This window comes from Salvelinus namaycush, chromosome 40 (assembly GCF_016432855.1).
Source record: "Salvelinus namaycush isolate Seneca chromosome 40, SaNama_1.0, whole genome shotgun sequence".
NCBI classification, from domain to species: Eukaryota; Metazoa; Chordata; class Actinopteri; order Salmoniformes; family Salmonidae; genus Salvelinus; species Salvelinus namaycush.
This window is the reverse complement of record NC_052346.1, coordinates 18,016,881-18,033,305: the sequence shown is the minus strand read 5'-3', so window position 1 is coordinate 18,033,305 and position 16,425 is coordinate 18,016,881. Positions and strand designations below refer to the sequence as shown.

At 42.3% G+C, this 16,425-nt stretch overlaps 2 protein-coding genes across 3 annotated transcripts; one reads left to right on the top strand and one right to left on the bottom strand.

Annotated features, from left to right (window-relative positions):
- The first annotated feature begins 1,850 nt into the window (after positions 1–1,850).
- On the top strand, positions 1,851–8,355 carry hikeshi (heat shock protein nuclear import factor hikeshi). 2 transcript variants are annotated; one of them, XM_038979569.1, is made up of 5 exons: positions 1,851–2,044; positions 2,760–2,997; positions 3,212–3,363; positions 7,813–7,871; positions 8,119–8,355. In XM_038979569.1, the coding sequence occupies exons 1-5, from the start codon at positions 2,015–2,017 to the stop codon at positions 8,171–8,173; spliced, it is 534 nt and encodes a 177-aa protein (XP_038835497.1). In that variant the 5' UTR covers positions 1,851–2,014; the 3' UTR covers positions 8,174–8,355. The 2 variants fall into 2 exon arrangements, with proteins under 2 accessions (XP_038835497.1, XP_038835496.1); XM_038979568.1 differs by having other exon boundaries at positions 7,753–7,871.
- Positions 8,356–8,608: 253 nt separating this feature from the next.
- Positions 8,609–15,115, bottom strand: eed (embryonic ectoderm development). The gene is made up of 11 exons (XM_038979567.1): positions 14,973–15,115; positions 14,260–14,412; positions 13,799–13,891; positions 13,488–13,679; positions 13,294–13,375; positions 13,023–13,114; positions 12,581–12,714; positions 12,048–12,153; positions 11,772–11,930; positions 11,459–11,532; positions 8,609–9,158 (listed from the first exon to the last, which is right to left on the bottom strand). Exons 1-11 carry the CDS (start codon positions 15,087–15,089, stop codon positions 9,032–9,034), a joined length of 1,329 nt encoding a protein of 442 aa, XP_038835495.1. The 5' UTR covers positions 15,090–15,115; the 3' UTR covers positions 8,609–9,031.
- Between the last annotated feature and the right edge of the window lie 1,310 nt (positions 15,116–16,425).

Genomic DNA, 16,425 nt, shown 5'->3' with positions numbered 1-16,425 from the left:
AAGTAAAAAAGCAGTGGGCACTTGAATGATCGTAACAATTCATAGCACAGCTGTGGAACACCCAGAGTAAAACGGAAACCCATGACAATTTTTCACTGGGCACTTAGTTTGGTGATTGTGTTACTGTATTGTAGTGCACGTACAGCGTGTCTTGTAGATCATTTACCTGTCTAGAAGAGGACGCGCGCAAAGCCTCTCCCGTTGCACTTTATACTGGAAACGAGTGCAACTACGTAGCAAACTCGGTGCTGTGTCATGTATTAGCTACAAACATGCATATATAATCCTACACTCACAACTTCAGCATAGCCTAGCATAAACCTACTCTGTGAATTCAAAATAACCTTTTCATAATGGTAAATGCATAAAAATAACTTATGTCGTTATTTTTCAATTACCTAATACATACAGTTGTTTCATTGTCATACTTTAATGTTTTAAGTTTTAAAAAAAGTAGTTAATTGCAGAAGCAGAAAATAGAAATATGTCTGCGATATGAGTATGGAATACTATTCAACAACAATGTCACACATAATATATATTGAATAAAGGCTCTATGAAGGTTATGAATGAATGTTTCGACAACCCACATGCTTGAAGTTGTCCCAAATGTAGCACAACTGTCTATTGTCTATTGACCCAAGCCATTGATCAGAGTATAGAGATTTTCTGAATTCAGTAGTAGTCTGAAGCCTGATAATAACATGTAAACACATAGAGGTAACACTGTATCCAGATTACTCACATAGTTCAGGCAATTCCTCATCCACTTAGCCCGCCATGTGGATCCATACATGGTAAACTTCCAGTTGGATCAGGGGTCTTCTGCAGTCTTCTTCAGAGAAAGGATCTGAAGGCAAGACAACAATGGACAACTCCAGCCCGAACAGGATGAGCCACATGACACAAGTCACAGTTATCCAATTTTGTCTGTAATGGATGATGTCAACTCTAAACTATCACATCACTGGAATGCTGGAGTGCTTGACTTCATGGAAAGAGAAAGCTATAGTATAAACCAATAGAGTTTGATTATAAAAATCCACATAATCATAGTCAGGGGGGTGTAGGTTTACCTTGGCAGCTTTTGTGACAGGTATTAGATATTGGTGACTATGTCCTGGCTAACAATAATGGGTTCATTGTGGCAGGCATTGGTGCTATTCAATCTATATTGACATATCAACAAACATTGCTCAACCCAGTGCAACCAGTTTCAATAAAATGCAATACTCTTCAATGAAACAAATCTAGGTTACATTTCCCAATATATACCAATGTTAGATGACCAATAAGCCAATAATAGGTGAATGCTCATGACTTCCATGGCAATTGTTTAAAATGTGGATTAATTCCAAGCCAATCAAGAATATAGTAGACTCAGAGGTCACAGACCATGACGAATAGCTCACATTCACCCTAACATTCTCCCCCGAGCCATGCATCAGTGATTGGAACAGATCCTCAGATTGATAGGCCAAACAAGGAAGCCTTTGACAGACTCCTACTGAATGCTCCTTCAATTCCAAATATAAACCTGCAAGTAAAGGCGGGATAGATGTGGGAGAGATATAGGATGGATCTTTTGTGATTTTATCACTTATGTTGGTTACACGGAACTATCCTACGTATTTCTGTTTTCATACTTCCATGAACCCACATCACAATACAATTTATCTTAGATTATAGACATTTGTTTTTTACTGGTGCTTTCTTTTTGTATGTTTTTTTTCTTCTTAAACAAATAGCCTACCTATTAGAACCACGGAAGCGTTCTATCACATTCCAATAAGCATTTTATTACTTTCTTTCTGGGTGCTTTTATTTTGAAATGTCAATCAAACCGGAAGTTCTCGTAGACACGTGGTCTGAAGCAGAACATACGAGTAACAAAACATTGGAGTTAGCTAGCTAACTTTCTCGAGAGTTTTGTGAAATGGACTCAGCTGGTGTTATCGATTAAGTGTAAGACAGTCATCTTGACCGAAATATAAAATAAACCAAGGACATTACAATGTTTGGATGTTTGGTTGCTGGTAGATTGGTAAGTATGGAACTTGCTAGCGGCAGCAAGCTAACTTGGGACTGAAATTACAGCTAGCTACACATTTGATATGAAGGAACAATGTGGTATTGTATTCACGGATGCTCACTGGTCATTTCTACTCGTAGGCTACATATACCCATTGATTCTTGAACAATATAGCTAGTTATAAATGCTCTATGATATGAGCTTAACAGAGACAGAGGTTTTGTGTACATCGTTTAGCCTGTACAACTTTTCTTACCCTAGCTAGCTAGTATCATAACCCAAATTGTACTCAAATGTTTGTTTTTGGGTGTCATTCTAAACAGAAAATCTATCACTTCAAAGTATGTTTCCTACTACCATGACAGGTCCATGGACTTGCATGTATGGCTGTCTAAGACTGTAAGAGTCCCAAAAGAGATACATCATGATGTCCCTACCAGAGGCAGGTGGGAGGAGCTATGTGGACAAGCTCATTGTAATGTGTAATGGCTGGAATGTAATTCATGGAACGGTATCAAACATATGGAAACCAAGTTTGACTCCGTTCCATTCCATCCATTGAGTCCATCCTCCTACAGCTCATCCCTACCTAACCCATTTATCAGTTTACAAAAAAAGGTGGCAGGGTCAAACTGCTGAAATACATTAACAGATTGTGCCTTTAATTAAATGAAAAGTACCTCTTGAAATAAATCCAGCTCAAGTAGGAGTTACAATTGTCTTTTAGGTCCAGACCGACGCCCAGCAGGTTACTGGTGACAAGTTTGTCTTCAACCTACCAGACTATGAGAATGTGAACCATGTAGTGGTGTTCATGTTGGGCACAGTGCCTTTCCCTGCGGGGATGGGTGGAGCCGTCTACTTCTCCTTCCCGGACCCTGTCGGTGGGCAGGTCTGGCAGCTCCTGGGTTTCATCACCAACGACAAGCCAAGTGCCATCTTTAAAATATCTCAATTAAAACCAGGTGAGTATCATTCAAATGTATTTAATAAAGCTACATTAGTAGTTGTCACAAGGTGTTTTGTCAGTATGTGTGTGTTAGTGATGTAGTGGTAAAACAATGGTGGGTAAACTGTGATCGCCAGTTGCGGTGGGAAAAAAGCATTTTCTTTGCAAAAGGTGGGTAAACTGTTGAGCAAAAGTTCCACACCATTGGTGTTTCTGCTGTCTTCCTATAGGTGAGGGTGGAGAGCATCCATTTGGAATGATGACAGTACCTCAGCTTGCCTCCGTGGCCCAAGTTGGTGTGTCTATTGAGCCTTTGGAGCAGCTGGTCCAACAGACGCCTGTATCAGGTGCCACTGTGTGCGCTGTTGACTCCTTTATGCAGGTTAGAACATTATGGGTGGTTTGCAGTGTACATAATCAGTGAAAGTAACCTTCCTTTGATAATATGTATATGAGTCAATACTCAAGCTGCTTGGTTTGATTGCTGTGTACCAGCAACACGGGGTTAATAACAGTGCCTATGGAAAGTCTACACCCCCTTCAACTTTTTTCACCTTGCTGTTAAAGTGATAGATTTAATTGTATTTTTTTGTAATTGAGCTAAACAAAATACTGTCCGTGAAAATAAAATTCTACACATTAAAAAAAACATAACTAAACTATAGTTGTTGCATATGTATTCACCCCTTTGTTTAGGCAAGCCTAAATTAGTCCAGAAGTCAAATTTGGTTTAACAAATCACATAAGTTATATGGACTCACACGGTTGACTTTTTAAAAAAATGACTACACCTTCCTCTGTCCCTCATACATACATCTGTAAGGTCCCTCAGTCATGTATTGAATTTCAAGGACAGATTCAACTACAAAGACCAAGTAGCTTTTTCGAACGCCTCAAAGGGCAGTGATTGGGAGATGGGTAACAATAACAAATCAGACATTGAATATCTTTTTAAGCATGGTCAAGTTAATAATTATGCTGTGGATGATGTATTAAACCAGGTATTCCCAAACTGGGGTACGTACGTGCAATGCCATCGGGGGTACGCCAAATGAAAATGTGATTTCACTTTTTTTTTTTTAAGTCCATTTATATTTTCCAACAGGGCTGTACATTTGGGTGAGTTCTCTCTCGCCTGAGTAGTCTCTTTTCTCTGCCAAAAATAAAATTAAACCATCTAGTGTTCAGTGAAATATCAACACTGTCAAATACAGGTAGCCTAGTCAAATAATTAACATCCAATCATATTAACCGTTACTCTCTCGCGGGAATTCCATTACCGGTCCGTATGTAGCCAAACGTAGCTGCTGCTCATTCTGTTTGCTCAAAAATTGATAAATGGTTAAAAAAGTAAGGCCCGTGTCCATAGAGACACATACCAGCTCTACTGGTAATACTGCTACTACCAGCAGTACTATACCTGCACCTGTCAACAAGTTGGTCTGCTCCACGAGCACATCCAATGCTAGCATCAGTAATTCTACATTTGTTGTTAGCCCAGCTAGCATGGACACTGACAGTTGTGAATCTGATGCAGCCGAAGAGCTACTGCCCCCTTACCCGGGAAAGCACAGAACAACAGACAGGGATGTTGGACCATCGAAGAGGCGCAAATATGAGAACTACATTGATTTGGGGTTCACTTATTGGGAGTAGTGCCTCAAGTACTATCTCACAACTCGAAGAAACATTCACTCTTGCGCAGACATTTTAGAAACAAAACATGGCAATTTGAAAACTAAGACTACTTTTGAGTAGTAAAACATGTATAAAAGCAACAGATACCATTAATAAGGTTCTAGAAGCATCCAAGTGGCTAGGACAGGCAAGCCCCATACTATTGTGGAGTACTTAATTCTTCCTGCTGCCGCGGATATGGCTGGAACAATGCTGGGGCCAAAGGCCCAAAAAGCTATACAGACAATGCCTTCATCAAACAACACTTTCACGACGCACCAGTGACATGGCAGGAGATGTTTTGAAACCATTACTGCTTTGCATACAAGCCAGTGAATTATATGCGTTACAGCTGGATGAGTCAACAGACGTGGCGGGCCTGGCACATGTCCGTTACGTTTATGGGGGGTCAATTAAGGAAGACATCCTCTTCTGGAAACCAGGAGAGGATATTTTTAAAGTACTGGATAGCTTTGTGACATCAAATGGACTTTGGTGGTCAAAATGTGTTGGTATCTGTACTGATGGCGCAAAAGCCATCAGACAGCGGAGTGGTAACGCGCGTGCAAGTAGTTGTTCCCGATGCCACTTGGGTACACTGCAGCATCCACCGAGAGGCTCTTGCTGCCAAGGGAATGCCTGACAGCTTGAAAGACGTTTTGGACACCACAGTGACAATGGTTAACTTTGTTAAAGCAAGGCCCCTGAACTCTCGTATTTTCTGCACCCTGCAATGATATGGGCAGCGACCATGTAACACTTTTACAACATACAGAAGTGCGCTGGTTATCAAGGGGCAAAGTATTGACACATTTTTTTGAATTGAGAGACAGGCTTAGTTCTTTACTGACCATAATTTTCACTTGTCTGACCGCTTGCATGATGACGAGTTTGTCACACGACTGACCTATCTGGGAGATTTTTTTTCCCCCTCGCCTGAATGATCTGAATCTAGGATTACAGGGACTCCCCGCAACTATATTCAATGTGCTGTACAAAATTGAGGCTATGATTAAGAAGTTGGAGATCTTCTCTGTCTGCATTAACATGGACAACACACAGGTCTTTCCATCATTGTATGATTTGTGTGCAAATGAACTCAAGCTTCCGGACAACGTCAAATGTGATATAGCGAAGCACCTGAGTGAGTTGAATGCGCATTTACGCAGGTACTTTCCCCGAAATGGATGACACAAACTGGATTCGTTATCCCTTTCATGCCCTGCCTCCAGTCCACTTAACGATATCTGAACAAGAGAGCCTCATCGAAATTGCATTCAAGTGGTTCAGTGAAAATGTAATCAGAAGTCACTGCCAGATTTCTGGATTGGGCTGCGCTCAGAGTATCCTGCCTTGGCAAATCGCACTGTTAAGACACTGATGCCCTTTGCAACCACGTACCTATGTGAGAGTGGATTCTCGGCCCTCACTAGCATGAAAACTAAATACTGGCACAGACTGTGCGTGGAAAATGATTTAAGACAAACTCTCTCCAATACAACCCAACATTGCAGAGTTATGTCCATCCTTTCAAGCACACCCTTCTCAGTAACCTGTGGTGAGTTATTCACAATTTCATATGTAAGATGGTTAAATAAAGAGCAAAATTATAATATTATTTGTGCCCTGGTCCTATAAGAGCTCTTTGTCACTTCCCACGAGCTGGGTTGTGACAACTCACACTCAATCTTATGTTTAATAAATGTATTGTATAGTGTGTGTGGCAGGCTTACAATGATGGCAAAAAACAACATTTGAGGGCATGCTGACCCTGGTGCTAGAAGGGGTACGCAGCTGGAGGGTGAATGTTTGAAGGGGTACGGGACTATTAAAAGTTTGGGAACCACTGTATTAAACCACCCAGATACATCAAAGATGCAGTCGTCCTTCTGAACTGAGCTGCAGGACAGGAAGGAAACTGCTCAGGGACTTCACCATGAGGCCATTGCTAATTTTAAAACCACTACAGAGTTCAATGGCTGTAATGGGAGAGAACTGAGGATGGCTCAACAACATTGTAGTGACCCCATAATGACCTAAATTAGAGTGAAAAGAATACAAATATACAGAAGATTCCACAACATACATATGTATGCAACAAAGCCTTAAAGTAATACTGCAAAAAAACAGCAGACACACACCTTTTGGCCTAAATTCAAAGCCTTATGTTTGGGGCAAATCTGATACATCACTGAGTAGCTGCCTCATTTTCAAGCATGGTGGTGGCTGCATCGTGGAATGATTGACATCAGCAAAGACTGGGGAGTTTTTCAGGATGAAAAGAAACAGGATGGAGCTAAGCACAGGCAAAATCCTATAGGAAAACATGCTTCAGTCTGCTTTATACCAGACACTGAGAGAGGAATTCACATTTCAGCAGGACAACCTGCAACACAAGACCAAATCTACACTCGAGTTGCTTACCAAGAAGACAGTGAATGTTCCTGAGTGGCCAAGTTACAGTTGACTTAAATCTGCTAGACAATCTATGGCAAGGCTTACTGTCTAGCCATTATCCCCAACACCTTGACAGAGCTTGAATTTTGAAAAGAATGAGCAAATATTGCACAATACAGGTGTGCAAAGCTCTGAGACTTACCCAAGAAGACTCTCAGCTGTAATCGCTGCGAAGGTGTTTCTGACAAATTAAGGTATATTGGCGCTTATTTTTCACGAATCTTAAAAATGTTAAGTTTTCTTCCACTGAGAGTATTTTGTGTAGATTGTACAAATAAAAACATTTAAATCCCACTTTAACACAAAATGGGAAGAAATCCAAGGGGGGGGGGGTAGACTTTCTACAGGCACACTAGCGTTGTATTCAATTGTATTAGGTTGCACAAACAGTCAGTGGGCAGAACAGTTGGTCATTATGACAAGGGGTATTTGAGACCATATCTAAAGGATTGTATTGAGACTTTTCAAACATGAGTCTATTGTAGACCCACTTCCTCTCTGCTTACCTCGTGTCAAAATACATCCCCCACGAGTTATTCCTTTTTTGTCCACTTATGGCACATGTGCAGGACTTTTATTTTGATGTTGCTAAGAGCACCTAAACACTCAGCTGACAAACTCAACTCTCTCTCCTCAGTTCACTCAGAAGATGCTGGACAGTTTGTATAATTTCTCCTCGTCTTTTGCTGTTTCCCAGTCGCAGATGACTCCAAACCCCTCAGAAATGTTCATCCCTGCCAGTTCCATCCTCAAATGGTAAAATTATTCCCTGTTGGTCCTATTCAAAGTCAGACCATTTAAACACCTGCTTGAATTAACCCAATCAATTCTTTTCAATTTGCCTGACCCACGTTTGTGGAACCTGTGGTTATTGGGCTGGCTACAAACTAACATTGGAGGAATTTCTCATTCATTCAGTTAAGCATGGACGCTGCAAAAGATCTGAATGTGCTTCCTAAAACAAAAGCATAAAGTCATGTGCTCCTCTGATCTTTCTCCCCAGGTATGAGAACTTCCAGAGGCGCATGGCTCAAAACCCTAATTTCTGGAAGACTTGAGTTGTTTCGACGATACCACAGTATTAAAAACCATGATAGAGGCATGGACAGAGAAGACCAAAGACTTCATTTTCTGCTCCATAATGACCAGGAATGATCCTCCACAGAAGACGAAAAGAGATCTTGTTTTATAGCAACAATTACTAGGTGTTTTGTCAAATATTAAATGTTTCTTAAAATTATTTTTCACCACTACTTTATTCCATACATATTTAGCTTGCCTATACAAGCGGATCCTAGTTGCTTCATTTATTTTCATGTTGAAAACTTTCATTTCTAGTGCATGAGATGCACTGTTGGGGCAGTTAACTAGAAGGTTAACACCCAAACTCTCCCTCTACTCCCTTTCTCCATGCATTCAGATGGCCTGGGCTTAGCGGACCATATATTTACTAACTTTTCAAGCTTCAGTACCTCGGAATGAGACAAGGAGCCTTTAGAAAAATAGCATTTATTAAAGCGTGAATAGTAAGCAAAGGGGAACTAAATAGCAAGGAGGGGGAGAAATCTTGAAGGGCTCCAGGGTTGTAGTCTTGACTCTCCAACCTTCACCCCAAATTGCGCACCTTTTCACCCCCCTCATGGATTTAATAAGGATGGGCTGGTATAAGTATAACCCGGAGAAGGGAAACAAAAGGAAAATAATTGGTGGGTTCCAGATACAAATTTTTCCGTGCAGACCTGTAGCACCTTTGTCATGTTGGGAGTGGTTCCTGAGATGTTAAACAACACCTCCATTGGACAGATCTGATGCAGACTATACACAGAAAATGTGTACCTGGAAAATGTTTCTGGTTCCTGACAGCAAAGTGACTGGTCCGTCATAATAGAATTGGCTGCTCGTTGCCAATGTGGTCTTCATCGCAGGCGGTCCCAGCGCCAGATAGAGGCGTCGTCGCAGACTGCGATCAGGATACTGCTGTCACGGCTGAAGCTGGTCTGTCTGATGGCAGAGGTGCATCTTGGGAGGGTGAGGATGGTGCACCTGAAACAGTGAGCCAGGTTAGAATGTATTTGGTGAAACAACAGAAAGACAGTGTAGTTATAACAAAGATAGACCACCGCCCGTCATTTCAAATGGGAACAAATGAGTCAGTGGGCAGAACAAGCAAGGGGTTGGGCAGAGCCGAGCATGAGCGATCCTATTGGCGCGTTGTAGCATATATTTGCATATTGCTGTTAGGGAACGCCTACTTTGAAGTGCACATGTGCAATAACTCAATTCGCCTTTGCACTCCTTTTAAACAATGCCATTTATTTTTTACTTTAGCAAAGGGTAAAGTCATTAAAACTTAGTCCACTCTGTTCGTAACAGATTGCAGCTTTGGGAACAGAAAACTGTATTGAGATCAAAATGTTGAAAATGACACATTTGCAGAATGTCGGTCAAAATCCATCTTGCTCCAGCATCTCCCACTGCCGGCCACTTGGCTTTCTCTAATGGAAACGCCAAGCGAATGCTTCATATTTATACAGCCCGTGAAATATCTGTCTCATTGTTCTGTGGCATCTGTCACAGCCCTGGAACATTATACATAACAAGGAGAGGAGTGCTCTACTGGACTTCACTTCTCTCAGGCAGTCTACCATCTAGGCATGGACCACTGCTTAGGTGAGGTGTATTGGTGGGAGGTTGACTCTTAACTTTGCGGGTCCTCTACCTTCACGTACAGTGATCAAGTGAAATACATGTAGATCAACTAGTCATTTAAATACATTTTGCTTTAGCTTAGTGGTAGTTGAACTAAATTCAATTATTGGTGTTTTCAGAATAACTTTTTAGCAATTTATTATGTAAAAATAAAATATGGGTAAAGTACACAAATGTCCTTTCTCAGACAGGTCTGATGCTAATTCTCATTTGAATCATTTTGTTTGTTTAAAACCTCTTAGATGTTAAGTCCCCTGTATGGGGGACTGAGCGGTTCTGGACTGGTTCTGACTGACATTTTGGTGTACAAAACGCTCTGAACGCCATAGTGTTCTGTGCCTTATAGTGGCACAAAGACCCATTTTGTCTGCTCTCTGTTTCCACTCTCTCAGTGGCGTGGACTTGTGGGGTCTGAAACGTGACACTTCATGTTCATAGGGAGTGACATGTCACATTCTCTGGCCAATCCAGACTAAGAATCGATTTCCTCTGAGCAAGTGAGCCTGGGAAATGGCATATGACAGTCTGAGTTCAGCCGTTGTGGTTTCATCTCGCTGTGAAATTCTCAGCCGGATTTAGAGCTTTCAAAATAAATTTTAAAAAACACGAAATAATTTCATAGAATTGAAAGACCGAGTTCTCTTGGTCACAGACGGAAGTTGTAACGAGTCTGCACACATTTGAATGGTGTCTCTGTGCTGCTCAGTGGACCTTTAGATCATATTTATTTTACTGTTAATGGGAAATCTTATACTAAGTCGTTTAGAATGTTTGTTCATATTTGTACCATGTACTTGAGCTTGTGTTCTAAAAAGAGAGTACACCTCAAAGTTATAACAACATTTACCAGAAAGGCTAGTTCCAGACCTTTCTAAACTATACAACATTACCAGTTACTGTTTATGGCCATCATGAAACATTTTTACTTTTGGATATGTCTATTTAGGCAAAAATACAAATGTTACCCTATCATTAGGCTAAATTACAGATTGTTAACATACTGTATGATGATTTTTCACAAAGTAGTTTGGATGTAGTGAACTACTTTTTCAAAGTAACTAGTTTGAAAAATAAACTTTATTTAGTCTAGCTTAACTTCTTCCAGTGTGAAGTAATTGGTAGCTTGGTAAACTATATCTTCAGAGTAGCTTCCCCAACACCACCACACGTGCAGTTTCCCTACGGACTCTTACTTTGCTTTGTGGGGGTCCTCTACCTCGAGGTCCCACACGTGCAGTTTCCCTACGGACTCTTACTTTGCTTTGTGGGGGTCATCTACCTCGAGGTCCCACACGTGCAGTTTCCCTACGGACTCTTACTTTGCTTTGTGGGGGTCCTCTACCTCGAGGTCCCACACGTACAGTTTCCCTACGGACTCTTACTTTGCTTTGTGGGGGTCCTCTACCTCGAGGTCCCACACGTGCAGTTTCCCTACGGACTCTTACTTTGCTTTGTGGGGGACCTCTACCTCGAGGTCCCACACGTACAGTTTCCCTACGGACTCTTACTTTGCTTTGTGGGGGTCATCTACCTCGAGGTCCCACACGTACAGTTTCCCTACGGACTCTTACTTTGCTTTGTGGGGGTCCTCTACCTCGAGGTCCCACACGTGCAGTTTCCCTACGGACTCTTACTTTGCTTTGTGGGGGTCCTCTACCTCGAGGTCCCACACGTACAGTTTCCCCACTTGGTTTCCCAGAGCCAACATCTGTAGGACAAGACATGTGTTACTTCAATAATCAAACAAAACTTATTGAGCTTCAGACAACTTCCTATGTGGAGACACATTAAACATAAAGTATAGTACTAAAACAACAAACTTGCATCTATTTAGTTATAAAGTTCCAACACCAAACCACTGTTTGCTTACAATACTGGGATGAACAGTAGCAGATAAGGGATTCCACAAAGCCACAGACACAACAAAAGGGGAAATATCATCTTTACCTTCTGCCAGAAGTCCATGGAGAAACGCATGTACCAGATGTCACACTGGCTGTAGTCGAAGCGACCCAGGATTGTCACGTTGGACTCGTTTGGTTTGATGCGGTCAATATCGTCCTCCATCTTCCCTGGTTTCCAACACACGATAGCGTTCTCACACGACTGTTCAGGAGAGGAACAGAACAAAGGAGTAGGGGTTATGAGGGTCACAATGGGATCCACAACCTAATAACAGAATGTGACGTATGTGTGTTTGAACAAAAAGATTCACAGTCTTACCTTGGATAAAATCAGATCTCCCAGCCAGCGTACACAGTCCACATAGTTCCTGTGGATGTCTCTGGTAGAGAAGTCAGGGAAGTGGATCTTCTGAGAGACCCATGGCCTGTAAGAAGAAGACAGAATCATCGGTTAAAGGAGCAGACATTTTCAAGTTGAAAATCAACAGTTCGGGGCGGCAGGTAGACTAGCAGTTAGAGCGTTGGGCCAGTAAACAAAAGGTTGCTGGATTGAATCCCTGAGGTGACATGGTATAAATCTGTCCTTCTGCCCCTGAACAAGGCAGTTAACCCACTGTTCTTAGACCGTCATTGTAAATAAGAATTTGTTCTTAACTGACTTGCCTAGTTAAAAAAAGGTTAAATAAAAAATGTGAGATTCTCACTGTATCCTGGCAACACTACTATTTTCCTTTTATGCAATTGTCCAGCCCTGTTATTTGAACGTGCTTTGCTGTGGATAAAAGTCTGCTGAATGACTGAAATTTACATGGGAATACACGTACGTTTGTTTCCCACAACCAATATTTTCACCTGTTTGTCTTGGAAGGGTTGTATTCATAGGACCCGTGAATGGCTTTCTGCATCCTCTCTGAGTTGATGGTCCAGAGCTTCAGAGAGTGGTCCATTCCACACGACATGATCTTCTCACCTAGCAGGTCAAAGTCCTGGCGCAGAGACATTTTTCATTATATCATTCATCTCTCATTTCTTTTTTTGTGTGATCCATATTGTATCGTCATTTTCAATGGTCACATACACATAGAAATCCCTGACTTCTATTGCTCAAGAAAGCCAGTAAGAGATGGTTGTGGCAGTGTCGTGTTGTGGCAGTGTCGTGTTGTGGCAGTGTCGTGTTGTGGCAGTGTCGTGTTGTGGCAGTGTCGTGTTGTGGCAGTGTCGTGTTGTGGCAGTGTCGTGTTGTGGCAGTGTCGTGTTGTGGCAGTGTCGTGTTGTGGCAGTGTCGTGTACTCACTGCGCTGAGGACTTCATCTCTATGTCCTTCTACACCTCCAAAGATGGCCACCAGTGTGTCTGTTTGGATGTTCCACAGACGAAGGGCGTGGTCTAAAGACAAAACACAAAGCTGATGAGATATTCACACAGTTGATTTTATGTTAAGTCATTCTGTTAATGATGTAAGTACATACAGATTATAAATCATTCCTAAATGTAAATTGTTTAGTTCTCAAAAGGTCAGGTCAGTTGAGAAAATATTAAGTCCCAGCTATGGTGTCTAGTTCTACCTTTGCTGACGGATAGCAGGAGGTTGGGGTCTCTGGGGTGAAACTTGAGCTCGTTGATGGCGTTCCCGTGACCCACATAGTGCTGCATTAAAAAACAAAAATATTCAGAGATGGCACAACTAACCCCTCCCTTATGCACAAATGTAAATTCCATCCTTAGTGTATCGGATAAAACTATTTGGAAATTCACCCACCTTGATACACTGCATGGTGATGTGGTTGATCACCCGAATGATGCCACGCGACCCGGCCACAGCCAGGAGGGGATGGCTTGTACTGGTGTCAAAGGTCCAGGCGCAGGTGTAAAAGTTCTCATCTGCATCGGCATCCACGTATGACTGCAGGAGTCGGATCTCTCCTTGGGAATGGCACTCGTACAGTGTTACCTGGTAAATTAAGGACATCACATAGTCAGCAGTGACAGGTGGCACATGAGTCTATTTTACACCACATGAGTTGGCTATTACACTTTCAACATGGTTTATGTGATGCCAAAGATACTTACTCTGTTGCTCCCAACAGTAGCAAACACCAGCGGGTCTCCTTCTTTACTGTGCCAGTTGAACTGGACCCCAAATAATGGCTGGCCATGGTCCTCCTGTGTAAAGAACAAGTGAATTATGAGTTGAGCTCCTGGTCAAGGTGATGAGGTAGCCCTGCCTGCGACTTCAAAACCAGTGTGAACCTCGGCCCAAGTGGAAATTCCCTCTTGGTCTAATGGTCAAGACATTGGTTTCTGCTGTGGGAGACCTGGGTTCAGAGCCCACCTGTAACATTAGAACACCTTCATTCAGCTGTTTACAACTCACACAGTATCATATAAACAGCACAGTTCACACATACTTATAACAGGCATGCCAAGGCTGAGATTAGGACATTTCTGGAATCAAAATTAGGCCTATTGATAAGATGTGACATATCTGCAGTTGGAAATGATTGGAAATATTATTGATAAGATGGGCTCACCCTGAGGCTGTTGACGCACTTGAAGGAGTATTTGCACTTCTTTGATTTCCACTTGCCCTTGCCCCAGCTCTTCCTGCCTGGAGCATTGGCTGTGTTGGTGGGTGTGTCTGGGCGCTCCACATTGGTCCCACTCTCAACGCTGACAGCATCATCCTACAAACACAAAGTATAGCAACATGAGATGGGGTTGGTTGTGGTTGATGCGTTTGCAACCTGCAATGGATGTTCTGCACCCCCTGTTTTCGACTACACTGGTGTCAGAAGTGGGATGGCCTACCATGAGGGGCTTGAGATAGACTAGAAAAGCTAAACTGACAACTGGCTAATGATTATCTACTTGGACAATCCCAGAAGGGTCCATAGCATGATAGCTAACACTACCTAGAGAGCATAACTAGCCAGCTAGCTATTTTAGGTGGAGGCCCTTTGCAGTGTTGCCTCGAATCCCTTGCTCGTTGAATGATCCTTTTCTTATTTCCTGTTCTGGAATGATTGAAAGGGAAAGCACCACAGCTATAGCTAAAAAAATACAAATCTAGGCCTAGATGAAACAAAGGGAAAGGCCCAGCTATCATCACGAACTCCAAAATCAATTACCAGTCGCTTGCTAGTTAGCCTAACTTTTCATAGCGACAAAAGCTAACATTAGCTACTTAGCTAGCTAACCATTTTTTATGTCCGCGCCGATACAAACAGAACAAAACCGAATTTACATTCTCATCTGCAGAGAGATCGGGATTACTGTTTTCATCACTGCTCAGCTTCTGCTTTTTTGTCGGCATCTCCTTTCCCGCTTCGATAGGAGTCTCGGACATGTTCTCCCTCCTCATCTTCTGTCCTTCTCAGATTCAATCATAGCGCGATCGCGGAGAATAACTTCCGGGTCTTCTATTTCCTTTGGTCTTCACAATAAAAGTCCCACACGTACCGGAAATAGTATAGTCAAGCCAGAGACGGAAGAGGAAGCAAGACACCCTACTCGCCGTTTTTTTCTGGTTCAATAAAAGCCAATGAACTAAGTAGACCAGACCCAGCTGCTATTGCATTGGTGTCTATGGGAGACACCCGTTAATTAAGTAGACCGGAACCAAGTGACCATACATACATGGTCACTGTGTTGGGGCGGTAGGTAGCATGGATTTAGCCCACTGCAGTAAAAGGTTAAACAAGTTAACATTCACAAGGCTGCAGGGCTAGATAGATTACCAGGACGCATACTTCACTGACATTTTCAACCTCTGTCTGACCCAGTTTCTATTAAATCAAATCAAAATTTCTTTGTCACATACACGTGTTTAGCAGATGTTATTGCGGGTGTAGCGAAACTCTTGTGTTTCTAGCTCCAACAGTGCAGTAATATCTAACAAGTAATATCTAACAAGTAATATCTAACAATACACAGAATCTAAAGTAAAGGAATGGAATTAAGAATATATAAATATTTGGACAAGCAATGTCAGAGCGGCATAGACTAAGATACAGTAGAATAGGATAGAATAAAGTATATACATATGAGATGAGTAATGCAAAATATATAAACATTATTAAAGTGACTAGTGTTCCATTATTAAAGTGGCCAGTGATTTCAAGTCTATGTATATAGGGCAGCAGTCTCTAATGTGCTAGTGATGGCTGTTTAACAGTCTGATGGCCTTGAGATAGAAGCTGTTTTTCAGTCTCTCGGTCTCAGCTTTGATGCACCTGTACTGACCTCACCTTCTGGATGATAGCGGGGTGAACAGGCAGTGGCTCGGGTAGTTGTTGTCCTTGATTATATTTTTGGCCTTCCTATGACATCAGGTGCTGTAGGTGTCCTGGAGGGCAGGTAGCTTCCCCCCGGTGATGCGTTGGGAAGACCGCACCACCCTCTGGAGAGCCCTGCGGTTGCAGGCGGTGCAGTTGCCGTACCAGGCGGTGATACAGTCCGACAGGATGCTCTCAATTGTGCATCTGTAAAAGTTTGTGGGGGTTTTACGTACACGTTTCAAGCAAACCACCATAGTCCCTGTGCCTAAGAACACCAAGCCCGTAGCACACATCTGTAGCCCTGAAATGCTTTGTAAGGCTGGTCATGGCTCATATCCATACCACCATCCAGGAAACCCTGGACTCACTCCAGTTCACATACCGCCCCAACAGATCCACAGATAACGCAATCTCTATTGC

Bases quoted from the DNA above. Each gene is read 5' to 3' on its own strand.
- hikeshi (XM_038979568.1), top strand. From the start codon at position 2,015: ATGTTTGGATGTTTGGTTGCTGGTAGATTG. The intron at 2,998-3,211 runs GTGAGTATCATT...GTCTTCCTATAG, and splicing joins AATATCTCAATTAAAACCAG to GTGAGGGTGGAGAGCATCCA. The intron at 3,364-7,752 runs GTTAGAACATTA...CTCTCTCCTCAG, and splicing joins CTGTTGACTCCTTTATGCAG to TTCACTCAGAAGATGCTGGA.
- eed (XM_038979567.1), bottom strand. From the start codon at position 15,089: ATGAGGAGGGAGAACATGTCCGAGACTCCTATCGAAGCGGGAAAGGAG. The intron at 13,892-14,259 runs GTGAGCCCATCT...TTCTTTACACAG, and splicing joins AGTGCGTCAACAGCCTCAGG to GAGGACCATGGCCAGCCATT. The intron at 11,931-12,047 runs GTAAGACTGTGA...TCTCCTGAACAG, and splicing joins GAGATCTGATTTTATCCAAG to TCGTGTGAGAACGCTATCGT.